The sequence below is a fragment of the Diachasmimorpha longicaudata genome, chromosome 12 (assembly GCF_034640455.1).
Source record: "Diachasmimorpha longicaudata isolate KC_UGA_2023 chromosome 12, iyDiaLong2, whole genome shotgun sequence".
Taxonomy (NCBI): Eukaryota; Metazoa; Arthropoda; class Insecta; order Hymenoptera; family Braconidae; genus Diachasmimorpha; species Diachasmimorpha longicaudata.
In genome coordinates, this window is record NC_087236.1 from 6750139 (window position 1) to 6772350 (window position 22212).

Consider the following 22212-nt stretch of genomic DNA (forward strand, 5'->3'; position numbering starts at 1 on the left):
CCGGGGTATCGTGGGGAACTGAATTAAATACGTTTCTTCAATTTTAGACTCTCCTCATTTCAATTTATTCTCTCTAATGAAATACTATTTTTATCTTTATGAAATTACTCTTTTCATGCTTTTACTTTATTTCACGTTATTAGTACTTAAACTGTTTACTCAGATTAATTCTCCCAGTAAAGTTTTTATCCTTGAATTAATAAATTATTGTCATGAAAGTTTTTCAATAATTCTAACAAAAGAACGACATGTCAATAAACTCTGAAAATGGCAATTTAATTGATGAAAAATGGTATAAGTGATTTAAAATCAATTATTCCTAATACTCGATGGCCTGAAAACACAGAATAGAATAGAATTTCCGAATCTTCCGCAGAAATCGGGCATTTATTGTGTTCGACTTTACAAAAAAAAATCTTGGGCGTTGAAATAATATCGCAATAGCGGAATGCTTCGTGAATATTTACAACAGCAAGCCTCAACAATAAAAATTGAATGTCACGACGATTTCAATAAAAACATATTTATTTTTTCAATAGGATATTTTAAAATTTAAACTCTCAACTTATCAGCCTTCTCCTTCCTAAATGTGGCTTTGCCCCTCGTGATAAAGGCTGGGAATCCCCTAGAATCCCTCCTAAATCATCCATAAATCATCGTAAAACTTTTCTTCAAACAATTAACGACGGGAGACCCGAGAGCCGTCCATCAAAATTAACGACACCCCAAAAAATTTCCGTAACCTTTAAAACCGATTGCTTCCCTCAACAGCCTCGAAAGTACCTAAAGCCCATGTTTCTACCAGCTTTCCGGTCGCCCCCTCGGTTCCCGCGTGCTAAACGCTCGTCAACACTGGTATTACAGGAATCGCAAGGGGCCTCGGTGATAGGTGAAGAGGTTGGGGGGGGGGGAGGGGAGGAGGGACAGGACACTCGTTGCGCGAAGGGGCATGTAAGAGATGGCGAGAGTGGGGAGAGGGGTAGTGTGTACTGTGTACTGTAGAGCGGCGTGCCTGCAGCCGGGCACGAGCCGCCATGTTTGAGGCTAGCGTTCGCACGTGTTTCACGGAACAATCCGGGATCCGACTGTTAGTCGTCGGTGAGAGGTGTTCAGTGGCGCTGTGCGTGTTATTACGTACGAAAATAAAATAACTCCAACGAAAATAATTCGACATTCTCCCCAGGTGCCACATCGACAGTGGGAAAATACTCGAGGCAAGAGCCAGATTGGTGATGCCGAAGATTGCTGACGACATATGTGTGGATTGAAAATCAATAAACGCTTGTTACGGATCGATTGAAATCCACAAGTTGATCGGGGGAGACGCACGTCGATCAGCTGTTTTAAAATAGTTGCATTTAACTTGAGCACAACTGAATTCGAGGTAACGCCAGGGTGATCGTTAGTGACTAATGGTGATAAGTTGTGGATAGAGGGATACTCAACAACAGTGACATAGACGTAAACAGATGGAGACGATGTGTGCGCAATGTAAAATTACTGGAACGGGAGAATTGAGAACCCCGACGTTGTGTTGAGGATCGCGCGAGAAGCCAGTGATGCAGTGCCGTAGTGTGAGTGCTAAGTGCCTTGTGCCAAACGTTTGGATTACTTGAAGAAGGGAAATGCCGTCCTCCGGTGGTTATTATGATGATAGGAACCCGCTCCTCAAGGGCACATTATCGAGGTAAGTTTGCATAAGTCCAGCATTTCAACTACTTTATATATTTTTCTATTTTATTTACTGGTGAGAGGTGGTAATCCCATTTTTCCTCAATGACATGTCAACTCGTTGGATGACGGTTGACGCTGATGCAAGCGGCTCTCTAAGAGTAGTTCAGGTCGGCCAGTCACTAGGCCAGTGTGTCGACATCGATTGTATTTAGTTTGATTACTGTTGTCTAGCTTTTATTCTCTCTGTCTCGAATTATTTAGATTTTTTTTTTCTTCCTCGGAATTCGACTCTCGAGGAATTTTTTTTCGACAGAGAGGGGGATCGAGGGGAAAGTTCCGCACTGTCACGTGTGCTCGCTGTTGGAGTGGGATTATTTCCGCGTTTGGGATCGCTGACGAATTTGGGGGAGGGGGGATGTTTGTCAGTCAGGATGATAAAGGGATTAGGGAATTTTGGCATTTCGCTTGGACAAATGTTTGTGGTTGAGTGATTCATGTGTTTACATGAGTTGCTTTGGGTATTGTATGAGAATGTTGATCAGTGGGGGAGATGCTATGGAGGATGTTTGACCTCGATTCGTTTTACTCAGGATTTTTGGACAGTCGGGGGGAAGCTCCGGGACTTTGGTTCGTCAATTAATTTTCATCACTCACTTGGAATGCTAAATTGATGACGCGATATATTTTTTAGAGCCCGAAAGACATTTCTAATGACAAGATTCTATAAGTTTTGCTGATCATTAATTATCAATATTTATTTTCTGAATTTAATTAGCCGAGGAGTACGGATGATTTAAGAAGTTAGAGATAGACTTGCATAATCATGATGAATTATTGAAATGGTATAGGGATGGTAGGCTTCATTCCATTGATTTCACGAGGCGACTTTCTTCTCAGTCTAGAGGACTGTCATTACTGAAATATTTTCTTTTTTATTTATTTTTTTTATTGGGCCATACAACGACCTCTCCGGTCTCTTAGAAATGAGGGATCAATTTGGTGAATGTTCAGCTGGATTACACGTGTATCATGAATAAGAAAAACGAGCCACCGGTGTAGTCGTTGGCACAGGCATCTCCGAGTAGTTTGCCATCGGTTTAATCACGCGGGTATGTCCTGATGGTGTTGGATACTAATGTGGGACAGGGTCGAATGGTTTTACAAAAATCACACGTCCAGAGACGGCTTTTCACTCGAACTCATACAAATACGCGCATCGGAATATTTCCATTGTTGTTGCCCACTCTATTAATAACGAATTAACCAGTTATGGAGGTTTAATCGATTTTCACCGGCTCCGCAGTAACTTCATTGTGCGAAATTCGTTGTAGGCGTGTGATCCACAATAATGTAGAATAATTTTTTTGTTCAGTTAAGAGGCGTTTGAGTTGGCTCAACTGTTCACAGTTTCTGATTATTTATTTATTTATTTCCATTACAAATTGCTTCAACTTTCCGAAAAATTTATAAATTTTTCATGACGAAATCCCGACAAATTTCCGGAACTGTCATTCTCCAAAAAATTCCAAAGTGATTGCCAAATTGAATCGTTACTGGACTCTTGCGCCCTCCCTAAAAACGAAAAATCACGGTGGTTCATTTTGAGTAATGGCATAATGGCAGTAGGAATTAAACTCTCTAGTAAGGAGAACAAAAAAAAAATTAAAAGCAAAAAGGAAAAATAAAAGAGGAGAAGCATTCTCTTTGGTTAACGAGGCCTAGGGATTTGTCCCGAGAATATTTTTCTCCCGTAGAATGTGCACCCTCCTCCATGTACTATCAGAGGGGTGATCTACCCCCTCGTCATTATCGTAAATGCAACTGGAAGAAAAATCGACGAGTCCGAAGGGGAAAAGAACAAGGGAGAACCTACGCCGTTTTTCTCACGTAATCAACGGTTTTATGTGACGAGAGGGAGAGAGAGAGAGAGAGGGAAAAAAAATACGTAAATCGATGAACTTTATTTTTGCATTGCTATCAAATGAGTTCATGCGGGCACCTCGACCTTTTTATTTAATTTCTCATTTTTATTTGTTGAGCACCATCGAGATAGACAATTTTTAATGGCATTTTAGGTGATTGTCGGGACAGGCATTCCTTCATCCAGTTGTATACGCGATTTATAAAGCAGTGTTTGCCCGTAGCAAACACTTTCACCAAAGGATTTCTAACTCCAGCGGCCATACGCTGAATACTCTGTGGCCATCGGCTCGCCATCTCTCTCTTTCTCTCTCTCTGTCAGTGCACTGCACCGTGACGTATTTTCTTTGCAAGTGGGGGAGTTTGTAAGGACGAAGAGCCGATGAGGGTCATCAAATAAAAGTATTGGACATCTTTAAAATAACCAGCGAAAATGAGGAAAAACAGAATGATAAATGAACAGTGGGATTTTGTTGCGCATCGATGTTTCAATTTTATCGGTAATTCAGAAGAGTTCAGGTTATAGTCTACTCTGACTGCGATAATATCGATCGGTTTTATCATACGTATTTGCGTGCTACAACCAACTGGTGGGGAAGAGAGTAAAGAAGTACTTGCTACAGCTGCGGACAGGCGCATGTAACATTGATGACCTCTGTTATTGACCGGAAACCTGACGTTTTTTCTCACTTGCTTTTGTCAGTCGCACGTTATTTCTGGATTTAAAAAATTGCCGGGTTTCCCATCGATCTCATACATCCTTCATTTTTCTGCCATTAGTATTGTTCAGGGGAAAATATTTAACTCGTAGTACCGAAACATAATAGATTTTTCTTTCCATCAACATCAGCTGCAAGAGATCTTTATTCTCTACTTAAAAATTTTTTTTATACCCCCAATTATCCACATCTGCTGCGGGAATATCATTCCACTTCACCGATTTTCATTACTAGAGGGCAATAATTTTCTGAAGGCTCATTTGACTATTGTACTCGCGATAAGAAGAGATAAGCAATGATCGCACTCTATTCTGTTATCGGTCGATGTTCTGCGAACGTCGCTCACCAACTTTGTTCGAAATCGAATGAATAATGATCGTGTCAACATGGTCGGTAATAAGAATAAAATTATGAAAAAAAATATGGGGTGCGTTGTGTTGGAGTACAGGGACGAATTTGCACTGGTGGATCTCATGCGCCAGGTGAAAGTTGCGGGGTAACTTTGGCGCGCGAGTGCGCGTGGCCTCGTTCGTGCGTGGAACTGGGGACGAAAAAAAAAAAGTCAAGAACGCGAACGCTTCTTTTAATCGCTCCGGGATTATTACGTCGTGGATTAAAGATTCTTGCATTGCAGAAATCAGAGGATTGCGCAACTGTTGACATGTCTTGTTTTGGGACAAAATAAAACATGGTAACGATAAGATATATATCACTCAGCTGATTGTCTCGTTAAAAATTCGTTAAAGAATTGATTTTTTCATGCATTGCTTCATCGATTAGTTCATTTAGGGAATTAGTAGTTTGATGTAATTTTTTTTATTGTTTTTTTGAAGAGAAAAATATATGGGAAAAATAAAATTTTCACTTTCACAGCTCGATGAAATGAAATGTTGTCTAGCTCCTGGTAAATGCTCTCGATGATAAATTTAATTAACAAATTTGAGCCATCCTGTGTGAAAGAATCATATCTCGTTAGTCGGGAGGTATTCCGTGTCAGAACAATGTCAAAAGCGTGAGAATGAAGTTGATTGATCCTCGAAATAAGGAAGATAAGCAGCAGTGTTGAGAGTGACGTCACGAGACAGCTCCGTTATTCCCTCGCGCATGTAGGATCCTATCTGTGGGAATTTCGATGGAGTTCTCGATGTATTCACAGTTGATTGTTTCATCTTTAGAAATGTAGAGATCTGCTTCTTCAGTCTCTCAATACGAGACTTTATTTTTCTTCTTGACTCCGTTTCGGTCAATTATGGTTGATATCTTCTGAAATATGGAACTCTCTCTTCCAATTTTACGAATATATTTTTAGTAATCGTTGTGGCTATTATCCTGCGGCTGAATGTAAATTGATAGTAAAAATATTTTCATTACCAGAGGAAATTACGAGTTAACCGCTCCGTGAGTTGTTAAATTTTATCATTAAAAATATATGAAGGTCTGTTCAGCAATATTCTAATTGTAGATATATTTCCAATACCGTATTACTTATATAAATTGGAGGGATGTTTTTTTAAGCTACGATTTAATCATCCGTTCGTACAGGCCCTAGGTCAATTGCAAGATAAAATGGCATTTCAATAATGAATTCAATTTTACTTTTTCTTATTAGAATTAAAATATTGTTATGCAGCGAGATAAGTTCAATATATGATAGGGACGTTGATCTCTCCTCGTGAAATTGCTCAATCCATGAAACTTTATTAGCAGAATATTTTTTTATCACATTGCTTATAAAACATTGGATTGAGTCTTAATTATCTTTTATTTCGTAATGAAGTAGCATTCAATGCTAGGTCATATTTAAACATCCACCCTCTTCTGACATGATCGATTCCATTTGTATCTGGTTAGGAGTTGACTAAATATAACCGGGGGATCCGCATTAATTCACGCCGCGACGTGGTATTTCTGGGTGCAACCACGACGGAAATACCCCGGCGAGGGGAAGGCATTGCAATACACTGGTATTAAACTACTATCCTCGTCCTGAGTATTTTCCTTGCTACCCCATTCCCATGAGTACATGAAAAAAAACTCAAGGCTGACAATGACCCTGTCAATAAACCCGTCATCCCATAAAATTCTAAAAATACTTCTCACTTATTTCATTCTCGGATGAATTAATAGTCGTCCGTAAACCTACAAATTTTCCAATTTAAGAGACTCACTTTACAGTTCTTTAAAATTTGCACTATATTTAATTCAAAGAAAATGTCGAGTTTATTGATATTTTTCACATTTCTTTTGATTGACTTTAACTAGTGGGGTAAAGCAAAGAAAAATCTCATGGATGCCAACGACCCTGTAAATAAACCCGTCATCCGGCAAAATCCAACCAATAAACTTCACTTATTTCACTCCCGAATGGATTAACAGTCACCCATAAAGCAACAAATTTCCCCCGAAAATTTTACAATCTGTGAGATTGAGGCAGAAGACACGATAAAGTCCTTTATATTATCCTCAGGCGACACTCATATCACCCACCGCCCGCGTCGTAAACGATGGAATAACCGACCCAATAAAAGACACGTGCGACGTTTTGTTTACGTCGTTACACCGGTGTCAAAGTGAAAGTTTTCCCCGAAGGTAATAACGAGAATGTACATAAGTACCAGTGGATCTAGTATTTTCTCAATCGTTTGCCCGAGTGAATTCTCAACACTCCGGAACTGGTCATTTGTTGACTAATAACTTTTACATTTTATTAACCCGATGACAATGAATGATCGATGCAATTTCGCGATTTTTTTTCACCCCTCAGTCCCCGTGAAATTCAATGATCTTTTTATTCTTAAAGGAGAAGAAATGCACTCAAATTATTTGCTCAGTGGCTATTGATTCGGATCATTTACTGTCCTTTCCCCTAATCAACTCCAATTTACGGTGCATAATCAATCAAGGAGTAGACGACTATTGACCAGTTTTAAACTGCTAACAATAGTGAAAATCTTTCTCCCAATTTCAGTGAAATCAAGACATTCATCACAGTCAACTCCATTCATGCCTGTTTCCCCCCATTAATGCTATTAATTCGTAATTATTTTTTTTCAAGTGCAATCCAAGTACTTGCACATACCCCACCCTCTCTCTCTCTCCTCCCCCCCTGATTCTGAAAGCATCGGGTCGGCGTCGGTTGGTCGCGTCGTCCCGACGGAATATCACGGTTTATTCGTCGCGCCGGTATATCCCCCTGAACACTCAACGTACAATTTAGCTGGAGCCTTCACTCCCTGTCCGACTCACCCCTCTCTCCCTCTTCACTACTTCATCCTGTCTCCTTTCTTCTCCCTTCCCTCACCCGCAATGTTCTTTATCCTTACATTTTCTTTTTTGCACGTACACAATTTTGTGTCTCCTCTCCTTTGCCCTGTGTGCGTCGTATACACGCGAATGGAATGTTAAAAGAGGGAGAACGAGCTATTGCCTTCAAGGCGACAACTCGCCTGGCCAATGAACCGCACCAACTCTCGGGGACGTTTCAAGAGACTGTTATTTTTCCCCCCATTATATCCATTTCAATTGCATTAGAATATTATTTGTCGCAATTAAATCGATTATTCAACGTCTATCGTCATTTCTGCAGGACATGTTCTATTGGATGTATTATTTTGGATTTTGGCATTTTGACATAGAGCATGGGTATTAGATAATTGAATATTTCTTAAAAAATTAGCTGTTGGCACTGTTCTAAGCTGTCAGACTGGGATTTAAAAAAAATCCTTCCGCTCTAGTCGATTTCTCTCGCCAGTGCATGATTTTTGATAATATGAGGGGCTTGAGATTGAGGGATCGTATATCAACGCCTGTGTTTACGATAGATCCTGGATACACAAGCTGTTGGACGTATTATCAAGTGGGTTTGGGTGGTGTATGTGGCCCCTCCACGGCGGGTGAAGTTATCTGACTCACGGCTCACTGGTTCACTGTAAATTCACTCGCCCCCCCTCATCATCAGTGTTGTCGAATACCCTGAATAAATTTGCAAGGTTTTGTGATTAAGTTCTTTGGTATTGGGGTCAAGGTGAATGGGTCCTCTTGCATTGTTCATTCGGTGGATTTATTCGACGCTAATTGATCGTGGCTTGTGTTATTCAGTCTTAAGATAAGAGATTCTGTCGTATTGTTATCCATTCGGTGCGTTTACTCTGTTTGCATTCATTACACAGAGATAAATATTCAGGACAAACAAATTTATACTAATTTTTTTTTTTCTCCTGGAAATTTTTACAATTCTTTCGAAGGCATCTCTTCCGGACAATTAGTTTTGCATCTTGACCTCTTAATAATGCACCATCTCTCGATGCCACACTATTTTTTGAGGGATGAAGGAGTAAATAATTTTATCATGAATTATTTTCAGTTAAGAATTTATTCAAAGAATTTTTTGCTAATTCATGGTAAAAGCAGCTCCTTTGTCGCGCTCCCGTGAACGAACGGGGATGACCCCGGCATACGTAGCATTCCGCCTCCTGGTGAGTATGTGGGTCGAGAAATACCGCACCATCTAAATATAATTCTCCACTATCATTCGCGGGAATAAGTTGATTAAAAAAAATTATCTTTCTCTTCCAAAATCTATGCATCGCGATCTTGTGATTCTGCGTGATTGTTACGATCAATTAATTATTCCTGATTGACTTCGGGCTGTCTTATCAGATTGAGTTATCAGGCGAAGACAGAGATAACAAGTTGTATCAACATTGGAACATTCGAATTTGCGAGGATGTTTGCCTTTTGTACTCCGTAAGACGCAGTCAATGCCGCAGTCAATCATGGTTATTGAATTTTTTTTTAAGCGGTACTTTTCATGATGAATAGTGTGTGAGAAATCGACATACTCGGGACTCTCTCAGGGGGGGTCCACCACTGAATGACAAAGCTTTTATTAGTATATATTTCGCAGGCTGGAAACACACCGAACTTTTCAATAGTCTCGCGCGTCGCCAGACTGCAATCGATTTCTTCTCCTCTCTTCTTCTCCCTTCAACACTCGACAGCCATTTATTTTCTCCTTTTTTCAATAGTTTTTTTTTGTAATTCCCTTCGCCATAGTGTTCCGTGAATTTTAAATGCTCGATAATCGATATGAAAAGGAGGAGTGATAGTCAACAAATTCTATCGTCATTTTTATTTATGTAAAACAGAATGAGAAATTCGTCAGAAGTCAATGGTTCGTTCATTTTTTCTCACAGATCGCAGTAGAATCAAATGGGGGGGAATTGGATTGAGGCATTGAATGGAAAAAAAAAGCACTTGAAATTCCCAATTATCCTCCATTATTCCCGAACCACACGGCCCCGTCAATGATTACCCTCTACCAGTAGTAAACATCACATTGTGATTACGAAAACGAGTGAAAAAAATATTGCGCAGTCTCGACGCGCATTCGATTCTAGTCCCCCGAGATCAGAGAATTGAGAGTTATAAAAAAAGACTCGGGAGATTGAAGTGTAGAAAAGAAGAATGACTACACAAATACAATGGTATTGCGCGACAGGAGGCTGGTATTGTAGAAAGCTAGGGCGTTGGTGGTGTCACGCTCGAGGATCTAGGGGGATATTGCGGCTTCGTCCACCATTCTCGACGTCACATTCAGTACATAGGCAAACACATCGGTTCTACATTAATTCCATTTATCATAACTACTCGCATTTCAATAACATCGGACTTTAGAAGTTATTATTGTGGATTGGTAAAGTGAAATTAATCTAGTGTTATTATTCTCCAACAATTTTTTTCGATAATTTCTAGATATTCTAAAGTTTTATAACAATCCAAATTCTAAGAATGTCAAATGAGCACGATCATGGCTTCAAATATTCGTTTTAGTACCTCTAAGTTGAAGTTAAGGAACGATAACGATAGGTATATCAGTTAAGCTGATTTTTATCTGGATTGTTAAAAATTTCGAATTTCCCTTGAATTTCTCAGAAAATTTATTTCCTAACATCATTAAATATTTTCAGTTGTACTTCTTCACACTAATTTCTTCTTGGTATTTTGAAAGAATAATGATGTCCACGAGTGGAGTAAAGGATGAAAAACAATTTTTCAATCTCATTAAAATTGATATAGGAATTTAAATAGAAGATAAAACTCGAGAAATACATTGAATCGATTCTCTGCATAATGATGGGAAATGGAAGACGTCCTTCGTCCCATGGCCCAGGCAGGTGTTGCATTAGTCCATACAAAGCCAATCTCCCTCTCTTCTCACCTCAATCCAGAAACAGACTCTATTTCATTCGTTTCTATACCCTCAACCGGGTAAACTCGTGGGATATTCTCGAAGAGTGGAGAGAGAGACCTGGACGATACTTAATCCACCCTTCAGTCCGCCCTCTCCTCCAGGAAATCAATAGAGATACAACAACGACTGTTGCGCCAACGACACGACCCTTTTAACTTTCTTCGCAATCTATTTTTATCTTAGATCCTTGAAAGTAATAAATAATACATCGGTTGGGCTCAGCCACTGTAGCTCAAGGGGGGAATTAGTTTTAATCTCAAGGTCAACAGAGTGTGTTTTATAATAATGCAGATGGAATTGTCGACTGTGTGATACTCTCTCGCGGTTGTGGAACATTACGACAGAATATTTTTTTTTCCTCATCTCAATTGTTCACCGAGACAAAAGAATTGACGTTTAAACGATAGAATGAGAGTTACGTCATTGTTGTACTGTGCGTAACGGCTAGACGAGGCGTAATTTGTAGTGCGCATGTGTGACACGAGGCGGGGGTTGTACCAAGTGCGTCACTACCGGTCTGTGACGTCAAAACCCAGCCCACGAGGTTTTTGCGACAGGAAAAGGGTCCGGTGAGTGAGACAGAAGTCTGACGGCAATACTTGTTGCACCGAGACAGGGGGCTCACCTATCGCGAACTCCCTTCATTGGGGATATATATATATATATATATACATTTTTTTTTTCATCGTGACGTGACATCCTGATATGCAATCGAACGATGACATCACGAAACGGATGTACACGACAATATTCCCGTTTTATTTCCGTTTGACGTAGGACTTTCTGGATCTGTTGTGAGGGATTTTTGTCGGGTACTTTCACATGTTTCAATTCGTGTTTCGGGTGATTATGGAGTTTCGGGGGTTTCCCCCTAACGATCGGAGAGGGAGATTAGGCCTTGGGATTTTGGGAATCGATGGCGATTTATTCGGATGCCGGTGTAAAGTTGTTTACACGCAGTTTTAGATGAGATGAGAATCTATAGTTTAGGGTCGTCAATATTCTAATTAATTTCTCCCGGAAATGTTGAAAAAATGTTTATGTAAATATGTAACTCCTCGATAATCTAGATCATCAATTCTCATGTCCCTTGAATATTTCGGAGGAACGGATGCATTTTTTGAGTGAAAAATACCAGTTGATAAGTTATTTCGAGACTAGAATTTGTACAGTGATTTGATTTTGGGTTTTCCCCTTAAGAGAATGTTATTTTTGAAATTCTCTCAAATATCGTCACTATGGCAATCATTCAAATGAAAGAAATATGAAACTCGAGAGGTATCGCATTAATGTAGACCCTCCAACCGGAAATGGGTATATGCGACACACCGACATATGGTCGAAGACATTGAGAAGGTACAACAGGCGAAGCAGTTACTTAAAAAACTTAGTGTTGGGTGGATGAGGCCGAGAGCTTGGCACGATCCCAGATCCGATGCCGGCGCACACCGTGTCAAGGTGCTACACTAACCCAAAGGGACAAGAGAGATGGCAATAGCGAGATAGGGGATATAGGAGAGGGAGATAAATTGTCAGGCCTCATCGTGCGCGACACGAATATCAGGCTCCATCGGACTATTGGTTTTCGTTACGCTCTTAAATTACAAAACAACAGGGAGTTTAAGTATTACCACAGAGGCATCTTCGATTCTCATTCACTGGTGAATAGATTGCCGTTGAGAATTATCCGAGACTAGAGAATTATGATTTCAGGGGAATTTTAAAGATGAATAGAAGCGAAAACGTGAAAGCGGTCACATTACGACGTTTACCTCGTTTTTCCGCTCGGCCGAGCTGCTGTTTGAGTATACTCTCGTGCTGCTTCGAACTTTGTCTACTATTGTGGAGTAAAAAAGAAGAAACTTCAAATGAAAATATTGTTATGTGCTCTTTAACTTTGTATGAATGAGAAAAAAAAATAGAAATTAATGCCGTAGAAATTCTGAGGAGAGAAAAAATTCCAGAGAAATAATTGAGACATCATAAAAATTCGCCCATAACAATATGATCAATTTTGATAATTAAATATCATTGTAGGGATAATGAGAGATGATAGTGGAGAGGTCCTAAGGTATTTTGGAAATCGTCAACATATTTTTACGCCTCCACAATTGTATCAACATCGTACAAGAATTTCGTCGGGCTGTTATCCATGAATTAACCGCGGGTATGACAACTCCATACCAACGACGATTGTCAAAACCTGTGACGCGGTTATAAACACCGATTAAAATGGTAGTGCTGGGTTCTCGTTGGCTCGTTTGCCACAGATAACTATGCGCGCTCGGTAACGGGAGCACCGATTTTAGCGCGCTTCCGTGAAGCTCGCACCTCCACAAACCACCTCTCATTCTCTCTATACTATCCCCACAGCTATTTCTAGGTCGGTATACACTGGTGTACAAATACTGATCGTTGAAAACAACTCAACCATCCTTCATTTCACCAATTCCCCCATCACGGTTGCATAAAAGGAAAATGAAGAAAAAAAAAATAGGGAAGGGAAGGAGAGGAATAATTCCGCGTGATTACAGTGATTAATACCGTGCCATATAATCCCGTCAAACTCTGTGATTTGGCTTGATGAGAAAATAGAGAGAATGCTTCATTTCAAAATGACAAGACTCTTCGGTTTGTCCAATAGGGAAAGGGGAGGTAAAATGGTGCTATCGATGTCGTTGGAGCTAACCAAGTGATTTTGAAAATTGTAAAACATTCTTAGATGGAATGAAAACCTCTCTTTCAATATCTTCTCTTTAAGTTTTCTAGTTTCAATTGATAAAAATCTAAAAGATAACATTTCACTCAGCCGATTTGCAAATTCAGAGTGGCGACATTATTAATGCCGGGGAAGAAATGAAATTTTCTTCCTTCATACATCTAAAATATCCGCATTGGCCCATTCCACGGGATGCCCCAGTAATATTTACCTCCAAAAGGAAAGCAAAGAAGAATTTCACCATTGTCGATAACAAAGGTTGAGTTACCAACAAATAAGTTGATAATTTCCCCCGCCAGATGTCGCATGAATGAACACTCAAGAACCGAACATCTGATCTCACCCAATCCGAGCGTCCGTCTGGCCTCTCCCCCTCTCCCTATCCATTGGGGATTGGTCGTTCCCCGGCGTTGTGTTACAGGACGGAGTATCGCAATATGGCTTCCGCCACTGTGAGCAAGTGAGAGTACTCCAATGTGTCAATTCCATTGAAAAAAAATCGTAAATAAGTGACTGGCAGTCGAAATATCAATCAAACAAGTTCAATCAATCTCTCAATAATTCCTGACATCGAACAAGTTAATTTAATAATAAGTGATTAAAGGTTAGGAATATTGAATGAGTGTTTGCGGTGGTTTAAATGGGCCCAAACAGTCACCAAGTTGCCCCCGTGATTGTGAATAAAACCTCAGAACTGACGGAATAAGAATAGACATTGAGTGCGCAGTGGAATCGATGAATGAAAAGAACTTGAATAGAAGTATTACACTCGGTGTCAATGACGAGTATTTTCATTTTCAATCTAGTATTTCAAAAATTATCGCGGTGGTGAGAGACGTTTGGGGGAACCGAGGGAGTCCTTCAACCTCGTGTATTCCAAATTGTTTCGATGCGTTAGCGGATGCGCGTTGACTGAAAAATTCGAAGCCCAACAGTTTCATAACTAAATTAAAGACAATAAACGACAATTGTCAACCTCGAGACGCTACAATTTCGTTAATAAGGTGACAAATTAGTGGAACACTGAGTGCCGGATGATCAGGTTGAATGGGATTTCACGCGAATGGAATCGAATAGACAGGAGGGCTCAGGAGAAAAGAAGCTGGTCTCTCTTTCCTGTGGTCGAGTAGTCACGTAGCCGCGCGTGTACTCACTATTTTTTTTTTTTACTCGGAAATTGCATTTGTGTGCGTAAAATACTCGCACGCGCACAAACGAGGTAAAAAAAAACGGAGAGAATAAGAAATACGAGAGGATGGAGAAATGAATAAAGGGGGTTGCCGGTGGATGGGGGATATTGTATACATAAATATACTGTCTTGTAGAAAACCTGGCGAATATATCGGTGTATAGAAGAGACAGAGACAGTACCAGCTGCGCGCGTTTTAGTGGTTTTTGTGTATGAAACCGTGAGAGACGGTAAAGGCAAGTAGTTGTAGAGCTGAGTGAGTGAGCTGCGACGTTGCCAGAGCATTGGCCCCTCTCCCTCGGCCTACTGTAGACCCCCCTCTCACCCTTCCCCCATTGGGTTATATACCACTTCTATCCTTCTGGGGATTTTCATTTGTATGTGTGTGTTATCTTCTAAACTCTTGGCCATTGATGTGAGTGAAGGAGAGAAACGGCGAAAGATTGAAATGAGACGGTGAAATTTTTTTCCCCCATCTCTGGACCTATTTGGGGTCACAAAGGATATGTTTATTCTGGAGACGAGGAATCTAGTGATTATTTGAATACAGAATGAACATAGTTATTGAACATTTGGGACATTTTTACTGAGTTTTTATCGACTGCGTTTGGGTTATTGAGTGTCGAATACTCTCAAGTTGTACTTGAGCTGTCGAAAAGTGCTGTACTTGATGCCATGAGAGCCGGGGTGACGATAGACACGTGACACAACGACATCAAGTGCACGAGAACGTCATGAAGAGGCCGCGGTAAGTCTACGAGTTTGTTTCATTGTAGTTTTATGGCTCCAGATTTGGAAGTGCATTTGTATCGACTTTTATCGTCGACAATGGGCGGGGGTGGAAAGTACAGAGGCTCTTTGTCGAGTTTTATTTAATGTGAGGGATTCCGATGTCATTTACAGTAATTCGGAATTTAGGGATGATGAGTGGGAGGGGAAGCAACCACTTAATAGGGCTGATTATTACCTGCCTCGGGTAGGTGAGGCCTTAGGAAGTACGGGGATTAGTAGTCTATGCTTATGGTTTAGCTACCAACATTCAAGTGCTCAATTTTATTTATTTTTCATTTTGGAATTGAGGTACATAGTCTGGAAGGCTTAATGATGAACGGGTCCTTTCTGTCTGGGGGGCGAACAAATATTTTTCGAGCTCAGGTGATGGTTTGATCCTCAAACTCTGTAATGATGGCCCATTAGTCTCTGGTACAGCTGAAATTAGTGGAGGTATATTTTGAAGATGTACAAATGTTTTTAAGTAATACACTAACTCTTTCGCACTTAAAAAAAATTGTACACAGAAGTATTGAATTTTTCAAGCCTGGACAAAGTAGAGGTGAAAATTAGGGCCCTATGCAAATAGCCATGACACCTTCTCAAGCATAATTTTTTATACCAACGAGAAAGGGCGAGTAATATTGCGTGTTGACGACAGGATGGGTCGAGAAACTCGATAACCGTCGTACCATTCCGGAAACGACCCCCGGCAGGTGGTAGATGTTTGAGGGTGGGATGTATTCAAGGGGCTCCCTGTAGACTCCGTGATCTTTCAAGTAATCCAAAGATTTTCCAACAATTCATGTGGAACAATTTTTATTTATTTCGTCGATGGGTTTGAGGGTGATTAACCCCGTGGGAGTTCATTATTAATCCAGCAGTTCTTTTTCATGTTATTTGGCTAGTTGGGAGTGGGGAATGGGGGATGATTAATATTTGTTAGAAGGCTAATTGCGTCGTTATCGACCTCGGCTATCATCGAGGTCGATTAAACCCTGAGGTCCGCCATGCTCTGGGCAACACTAAGACGACCTCGATGTAACTTGCAGACACTGCATAGCAGCCTCTGATCTCCGTGCATCATACGTCACTTATTTATCTCATCTGATTAATTTTTTCCCTTTGTCGTCGAGCTAACGAACCCGGTGAAGCGGTTAACAAATGCGTGCAAACATTTGCGTCAATATTTATTTATTTATTGTGGGAATCAATGTGAGGTAGTAACAGATATGGGGGGAATGCGGGCTGTCGTCGGCCATCTGGCGATATCCACGAGAATCTAAATACAAATCAGGCCTTTCGTCGGGATAGAGAGGGATGAGACCGGGCCAATGGGTAAATGCGATGCAACCCTCCAGACAGAGGCAATAAAATAGGGCAAAAGTGTTGCAACAATCAGCCTCAAAATTTACATTCATAATTCATCGACAACTGGACTCTAAATAGATACCACAATTAGAATCGATGAAAACTCAATCATTATTCACTCGAAAATTTGACAAATTCATACGAATGAACGGTGAAAATATTGAACAACCTCTGGGGCGTTAATTAACCAGTGGTTGTTTGAAACCTCCCCACGATACATTGCCAATATTTTCCATTTTCTACTCCACTTTGTTCGCGTTTTACACATCGTTGAAATAAATTTTAAAAAAAACCACCAATACTGAATTTTCGATTTTTACGGAAAAATCCAGGGTAAAACGGCAGTTGCCGCAATACCACCGACGATGATAAAACATAAATAATGTAGCTGACGTTAATGACCTTACAAACGCAACGAGAAACCCCCTGAAAATCCATATGAACACGTACTGTTTTAAATTCACTATGGTAAGTGTGCATTTCCACTCAACTTGTAGTGCCCAATGTAACGTGCTTATGTGCTTAGTCTCGAGGTATATTACCCACCTTTGTATCGCAAACACCCAAGCTTGAACGTAAACATTGAGCTGCATGGCGGCTAGTTTGCTTGAGCGAGTTGCAGAGGTGAGTGAGCGGGACAAAGTATAGACAGAGATGTTGACTTGTGGAATATCGTTTGGAGGTGCGTCGTCATGGGGTTCAATGGGTGGGTGGACTGAATGCGGCCCCATTGAAATGGATTTGGGGGAGTGGGAAAATTAGCATAAACTCGTTCGATTCACTACAATAATATTTACCCCTCGATACCGATGGCTAAGGAAAAATTGTGAAATTCCTCGATCATCATCACCTCCCCTTCATCCAAAATTGACGCAAAATGGTGGAGTACTGACTATATATTTGACGGCGATAGTTGTGCGAGTTTCAGTATGCGTTAGCGGTCGGCCTATCTCGTTCAGCACGCGACGAGTGAAATTGATACTCCAGCCGACTGCTTTATACGTATAGCCACCGGACGATTCTGGATTGCCTCATTCCACACACTGTGGTACTCACTGTTACTCAGAGGGTGTGAGGGGGGGGGGGCTTTGAAACGGGCCCGAGGTGATGCTTTTATCGGATTATTAATGGAATAATAGGATTAAAAAGTAGTGTTTCGGACTTGATGAAGAACTTGCCTATTTTATTTGAATTATTCAGGGGAAAAAAAAATTAATAATCACCCCTACATAATCATTAATGGATATTTTCTAAACAGTCAGGGTGAGTCAGTCATTGATTGACTAACAATAGCAATAAAATAGCAAATTGATCCGCACTCTCTCTCATTGCTATCTACAACAGTAAAATTAGAGAGAATAAATTCAGGTTTTCTATTCTTCCCATCGTCGCTACACCGGAAAATTTGTAAGGGGTTGATACAGTAAGATTGGATTTTACGGTTGTACTTGTATCTCTGACACTCACACCCGAGTGTCTCCCTCCTACCTCCGATAACGATAAAGGCTGCTGCTGACAACCCACTTTGATAAAGACCCCCCTTGTTTCGTGAAACGTCTCCACTTCTCCGTTTGTTTGCTATTGCCACTGTTGAATATATACGAAAGGCTCAATGCCCTCTTCCCACCAATGGCCATATCCGTGTTTATCCATTCAAATGTCTTCATGCAACTGTCTTTCAAATGATAATGCCCAATCTGAGGGTAAATTGCTCGTTTGTTTCATTGAATATTTTCACCCGTTTAACTCGTTATCGTTCGGTTCTATTCTTTATTTGCGGAAATGTTTTAATAATTTGTCTGGCCTTGCGCTCGATAGGAAAGTATGTAGGTTGTACGACCACAGACTGACCGAGTTTTCATATTATTTTCATTTTCATGGGATATTTCATTTGATTACGGAGCTACATTTTTAGTTCATTGATTTGACAGTTTTATAGATTTAAATGCCAAAAAGTAGTCTTCAATGTCACACCTGTGCGAGGCATTTTTGGTAAAATAATTTCCTAATTAAGAGCAACCACTCTCAATTCCTACTTCTCCATTTTCATCTCTCGGTTAATCCTCAAGAATCATATCATAATCTCCCGCGGAATGTGCAATGAGTAGGTGGTAATGTTGAATTAAAAGTTGACGTGATTTTCCATCCCCTTATACATCGTTGGATAACCTTTGGCTACCGGTCAACGCGTTGGAGGCGCACGTGTAGGTCGAAGGTCGACGCGTTTCTGATTCCACGACCTTTTACCTCTGTAAGTGGGTGGTAAAGAGGGAGGAGGGAAGAATGGGCCGTATGACGAGGGGAGGAAGAGGAGGAAGAGAACTAACTTGCCTACCTGTAACGAAACCTCTCCTCGCAGTGGAGAGTATACATTTTCAAGTCCATACTTCATTGTACTGGCTGCACAGCACGTGTTTTATCGTCCTATATGGCATTAACGTCCCAAGACGTTGAGAGTCCTTTCTCAATTTTTTTCTTCCCTCCTCCTCCTCCGCCCTCCCCATTCTCATTAACATTTTTTTTATGTTTCCATCGGTTCAAAGGAACACTCGTAAAGTCTTCTCCTTTCGTATCATTTTCAACTTCTGTTTGTCCCATTTACTTGTTATTTTTCTCGTTATTTTCTTTTTAACTCCAAATAGCAGAGGGAAAAAGTTCATGGAATATTGGCACGTGATGCGTAATGTTTTAATTGGAAAGTGTTGAATACAGAAATGTATTTTGAAATGTGAAACGTAATTAATAATCCGGGCTTGTCTTATTGAATTGAAATATCTGTATAGGAATTTTATTTAATTTTGTTTACCTCTGTCGTTTCATTGATATGAATGGATGGTTATATCAAATGAAAATCGAGGTTGCCAACCTCGATATGCTGTCTGTCCAAGTGAGTCAGACACCGGATGGCGATGGTAGGGCGGGGGTTGGTAGGATGGTGGTGAGGGGGAAAGGAGAGCGGTACATCCCAGGGATTATTATCTACCTGAATTCTCGGGCTGTAATCTCCTTTATCGCTTTAAATCTTGACACTTGTCGGTGAAAGTGGAAATACATGGGTCAACAAAAGTTCTTAAAATTGGTTTGCTCGGTGATAATACTTTCGGACGCACGATGGAAAAATTGACATCATCAATTATAAAAGTCATTCATTTTGTAGGCAATTTCGCATTTAACAGGATGTGACAAGCCAACTTGTTCTGATGTTTCATTACTACGTTCGTCGGATTCATGGAGACAAGTTATTGATAGACTCATGAATTCATCGATTATTGGTGCTCATCTGTCACTCGAGTATTCCGATCTAAACTGCTATTCCAGCGATACTAAAATCTCGGATGTATTGTGCTAAAATATTTATGCCACTCAAATTCCCCAAATAAAGTTCGGATTAATCCTCTCCAATTTCCTGGATAATTGTTACAGTGTGTTTCGGTGAGTTGACTGCATTTTCGCGCTGAAAGATGATTCCAGAATACGCTCGAAATTTTATCTCCATTGCGTTGAACGAAAAAAAAAAACTTTTTACAAAGACGTTGCATAAAAAATTGCTTTCCAATTTTTTCAAAATGACTCATCAATAGAAAATGTAGTAGATATGAGGACGACAAAGCTCTCGAGAGATGATTGTGAGTGTGAATGGTCCAAGATATTCTGATGTACGGCCCTCGACCTCGTTCATCGTTCTCACTGGAGTCCGAGTACCCCCACAGTGACGGCTCTTTTCTTTGTATCACTCGGACGAAAAAATCACCCAAGCCTGTGCCCTGCCGCCTCCATTTTTCCCCCAACAGTGAAAAACCCACGTTTCACCCCAAGGCAACCCTTGTTCCTTCCAAAGCCCGTATCCCCTCTTCTCCGTCATCCACAGCCGAATATCCAGAACCACTGGCGGCCAGTCGTCCGAAAATTCTTCTCCCGCGAGCATTGAAACACATCCCTCACGAGCATTCCCCTATTTATATTTTCTACAGCAAAAGAAAATCCAACTTCATCCAACAATTTCTAAACTTTCGTGATTCCACCCTTTCCCAGTTTTCTCCCCTCAGTGTTGAAGAATAATGTCTTGACAGGTGGGAAATAAAGTAGGAAACAGGTGGAAATAAAAAGTAAACTCCAACAGACGATAACAGTGAGTGAGATTGGCATTGTGTAAATAAATGAGTGAATAGGAGAAGAAAAATCATTCGATAAATACTTGAATAAAAGTACTCAATGCCGCATTCTGAGTGATCGGTAATGGCCAGTGGTAATGTTCACTCTATTTCAAAGGGAATGAGATCGCATAGGGGCAAAAGAAGGTAAATATATTCCCATTTTCTCCTGCCATACTACCGAGGAGCAATAAATAAATCTCGTGGCTTCTACTTACATCCCGAAAATCTCGCTTCAATACTTTACCGATAACTCGGATTTCTAACCTCGCACACCACCTGCTTTATCGACATGACTGCTGTTATTTTCCTCTTTTTTCTCGTGTGCGTTATTCCGCCTTAACATGAAATGAAAACAAAGAGATTTACGGAGGTCGCCGTTGCGTAGAAAAATCATTTCGTTGTTTTAAACATTTCAAGGGAAAACTTGACAATCATATCGTTCGTAAAATGACTAACTTATTTTTTAAAGGGACAGTGGGTCCTGAAAATATAATATGACAATGAATATTCAATAGACTTTTCTCTTTCCGTAAATCTCAAGATATAGGCTCAATTTTGTCACAATTACCATTGTTCCCCATGTTTAACTCCACGTGAAGTAACGTGATTTACAAAAATGGAAGTCCAGGAAGGAAGAAAGTTGGCAGTCGCTTCAGCTGCATGGTATTAGGGGGAGGGGAGGGCAAGTCTCTTCGACAGGAAGCGATGCGGAAAAAGGAAGACAGATGCAAAAAGGGTTGAGGAACTGAGTGAGAAAAGTGGGGGGTAAAAAAAATGTATGTATTAAAATTGAGGAGGTAGGGCAGCCGTTGCCAAAGCCGAGGAGATCCTTCCCACTCGGCACGCACACACCATCATTCTCTCCCATTCACCTCTACCATGCGTGCACCCATTAAAGAACACAAGAGGTCCAAAAATGGTGTGGAGCAAAAGAAAATAATACATTTTCCCCCTCGGTATGGTGCGCTTGTCTTCTTCCTGTCGGATTAAATATTCTCACGCGTATGCATCGGCAAAATCAATTCCATCGATAGTACGGTAAAGCAAATACGGAAGTTGAAAACCGAAATTAGAGAGACCGCAAGTGGAGTCGTCGTCGTGTTACGTTTGGCCTCTGTAAGACGACTTGGACTCGTTCAACTCAAGGAAAATACGATGGGATAGGAACTTTTATCTGGGGCAATGGAACAGCCTCCACCGTGCACTAGGATTTTCATTTATTTATTTATTTATTTTTTGGACTTGCATTGTTAATGGCGGCGAGGAACTCGGTACAATAGGAATATCAGGACTCTCAAGGGAAAGCCAGAGAGAATGAAACTTCTTACGTAAATGTAATGGTAAAGCCAGAGTGCTTGGAAACAATCGAAATTTCATGGGCAGCCGGCTGGTAATTTTCCGGAGAGTGACATTGAGTGCGATTAACACGGGAAAAATCGGGT

At 40.6% G+C, this 22212-nt stretch overlaps 1 protein-coding gene across 10 annotated transcripts in view; it reads left to right on the forward strand.

The window, feature by feature from the left end:
• Positions 1-22212, forward strand: part of LOC135167914 (AF4/FMR2 family member lilli) — a 76395-nt gene that overhangs the window by 2608 nt on the left and 51575 nt on the right. For 8 of the 10 annotated variants that reach the window (XR_010299946.1, XM_064131613.1, XM_064131617.1 and 5 more), the window contains exon 2: positions 1184-1687. Coding sequence is in view for 9 of the 10 variants with exons in the window: in XM_064131613.1 (XP_063987683.1) it covers positions 1626-1687 (62 nt within the window). In the remaining variant the exon portion in view is untranslated. Of the gene's footprint in view, positions 1-1183; positions 1688-13646; positions 15223-20090; positions 20915-22212 lie in introns of those variants that run through there. The other 2 variants (XM_064131619.1, XM_064131615.1) reach the window with 2 other exon arrangements.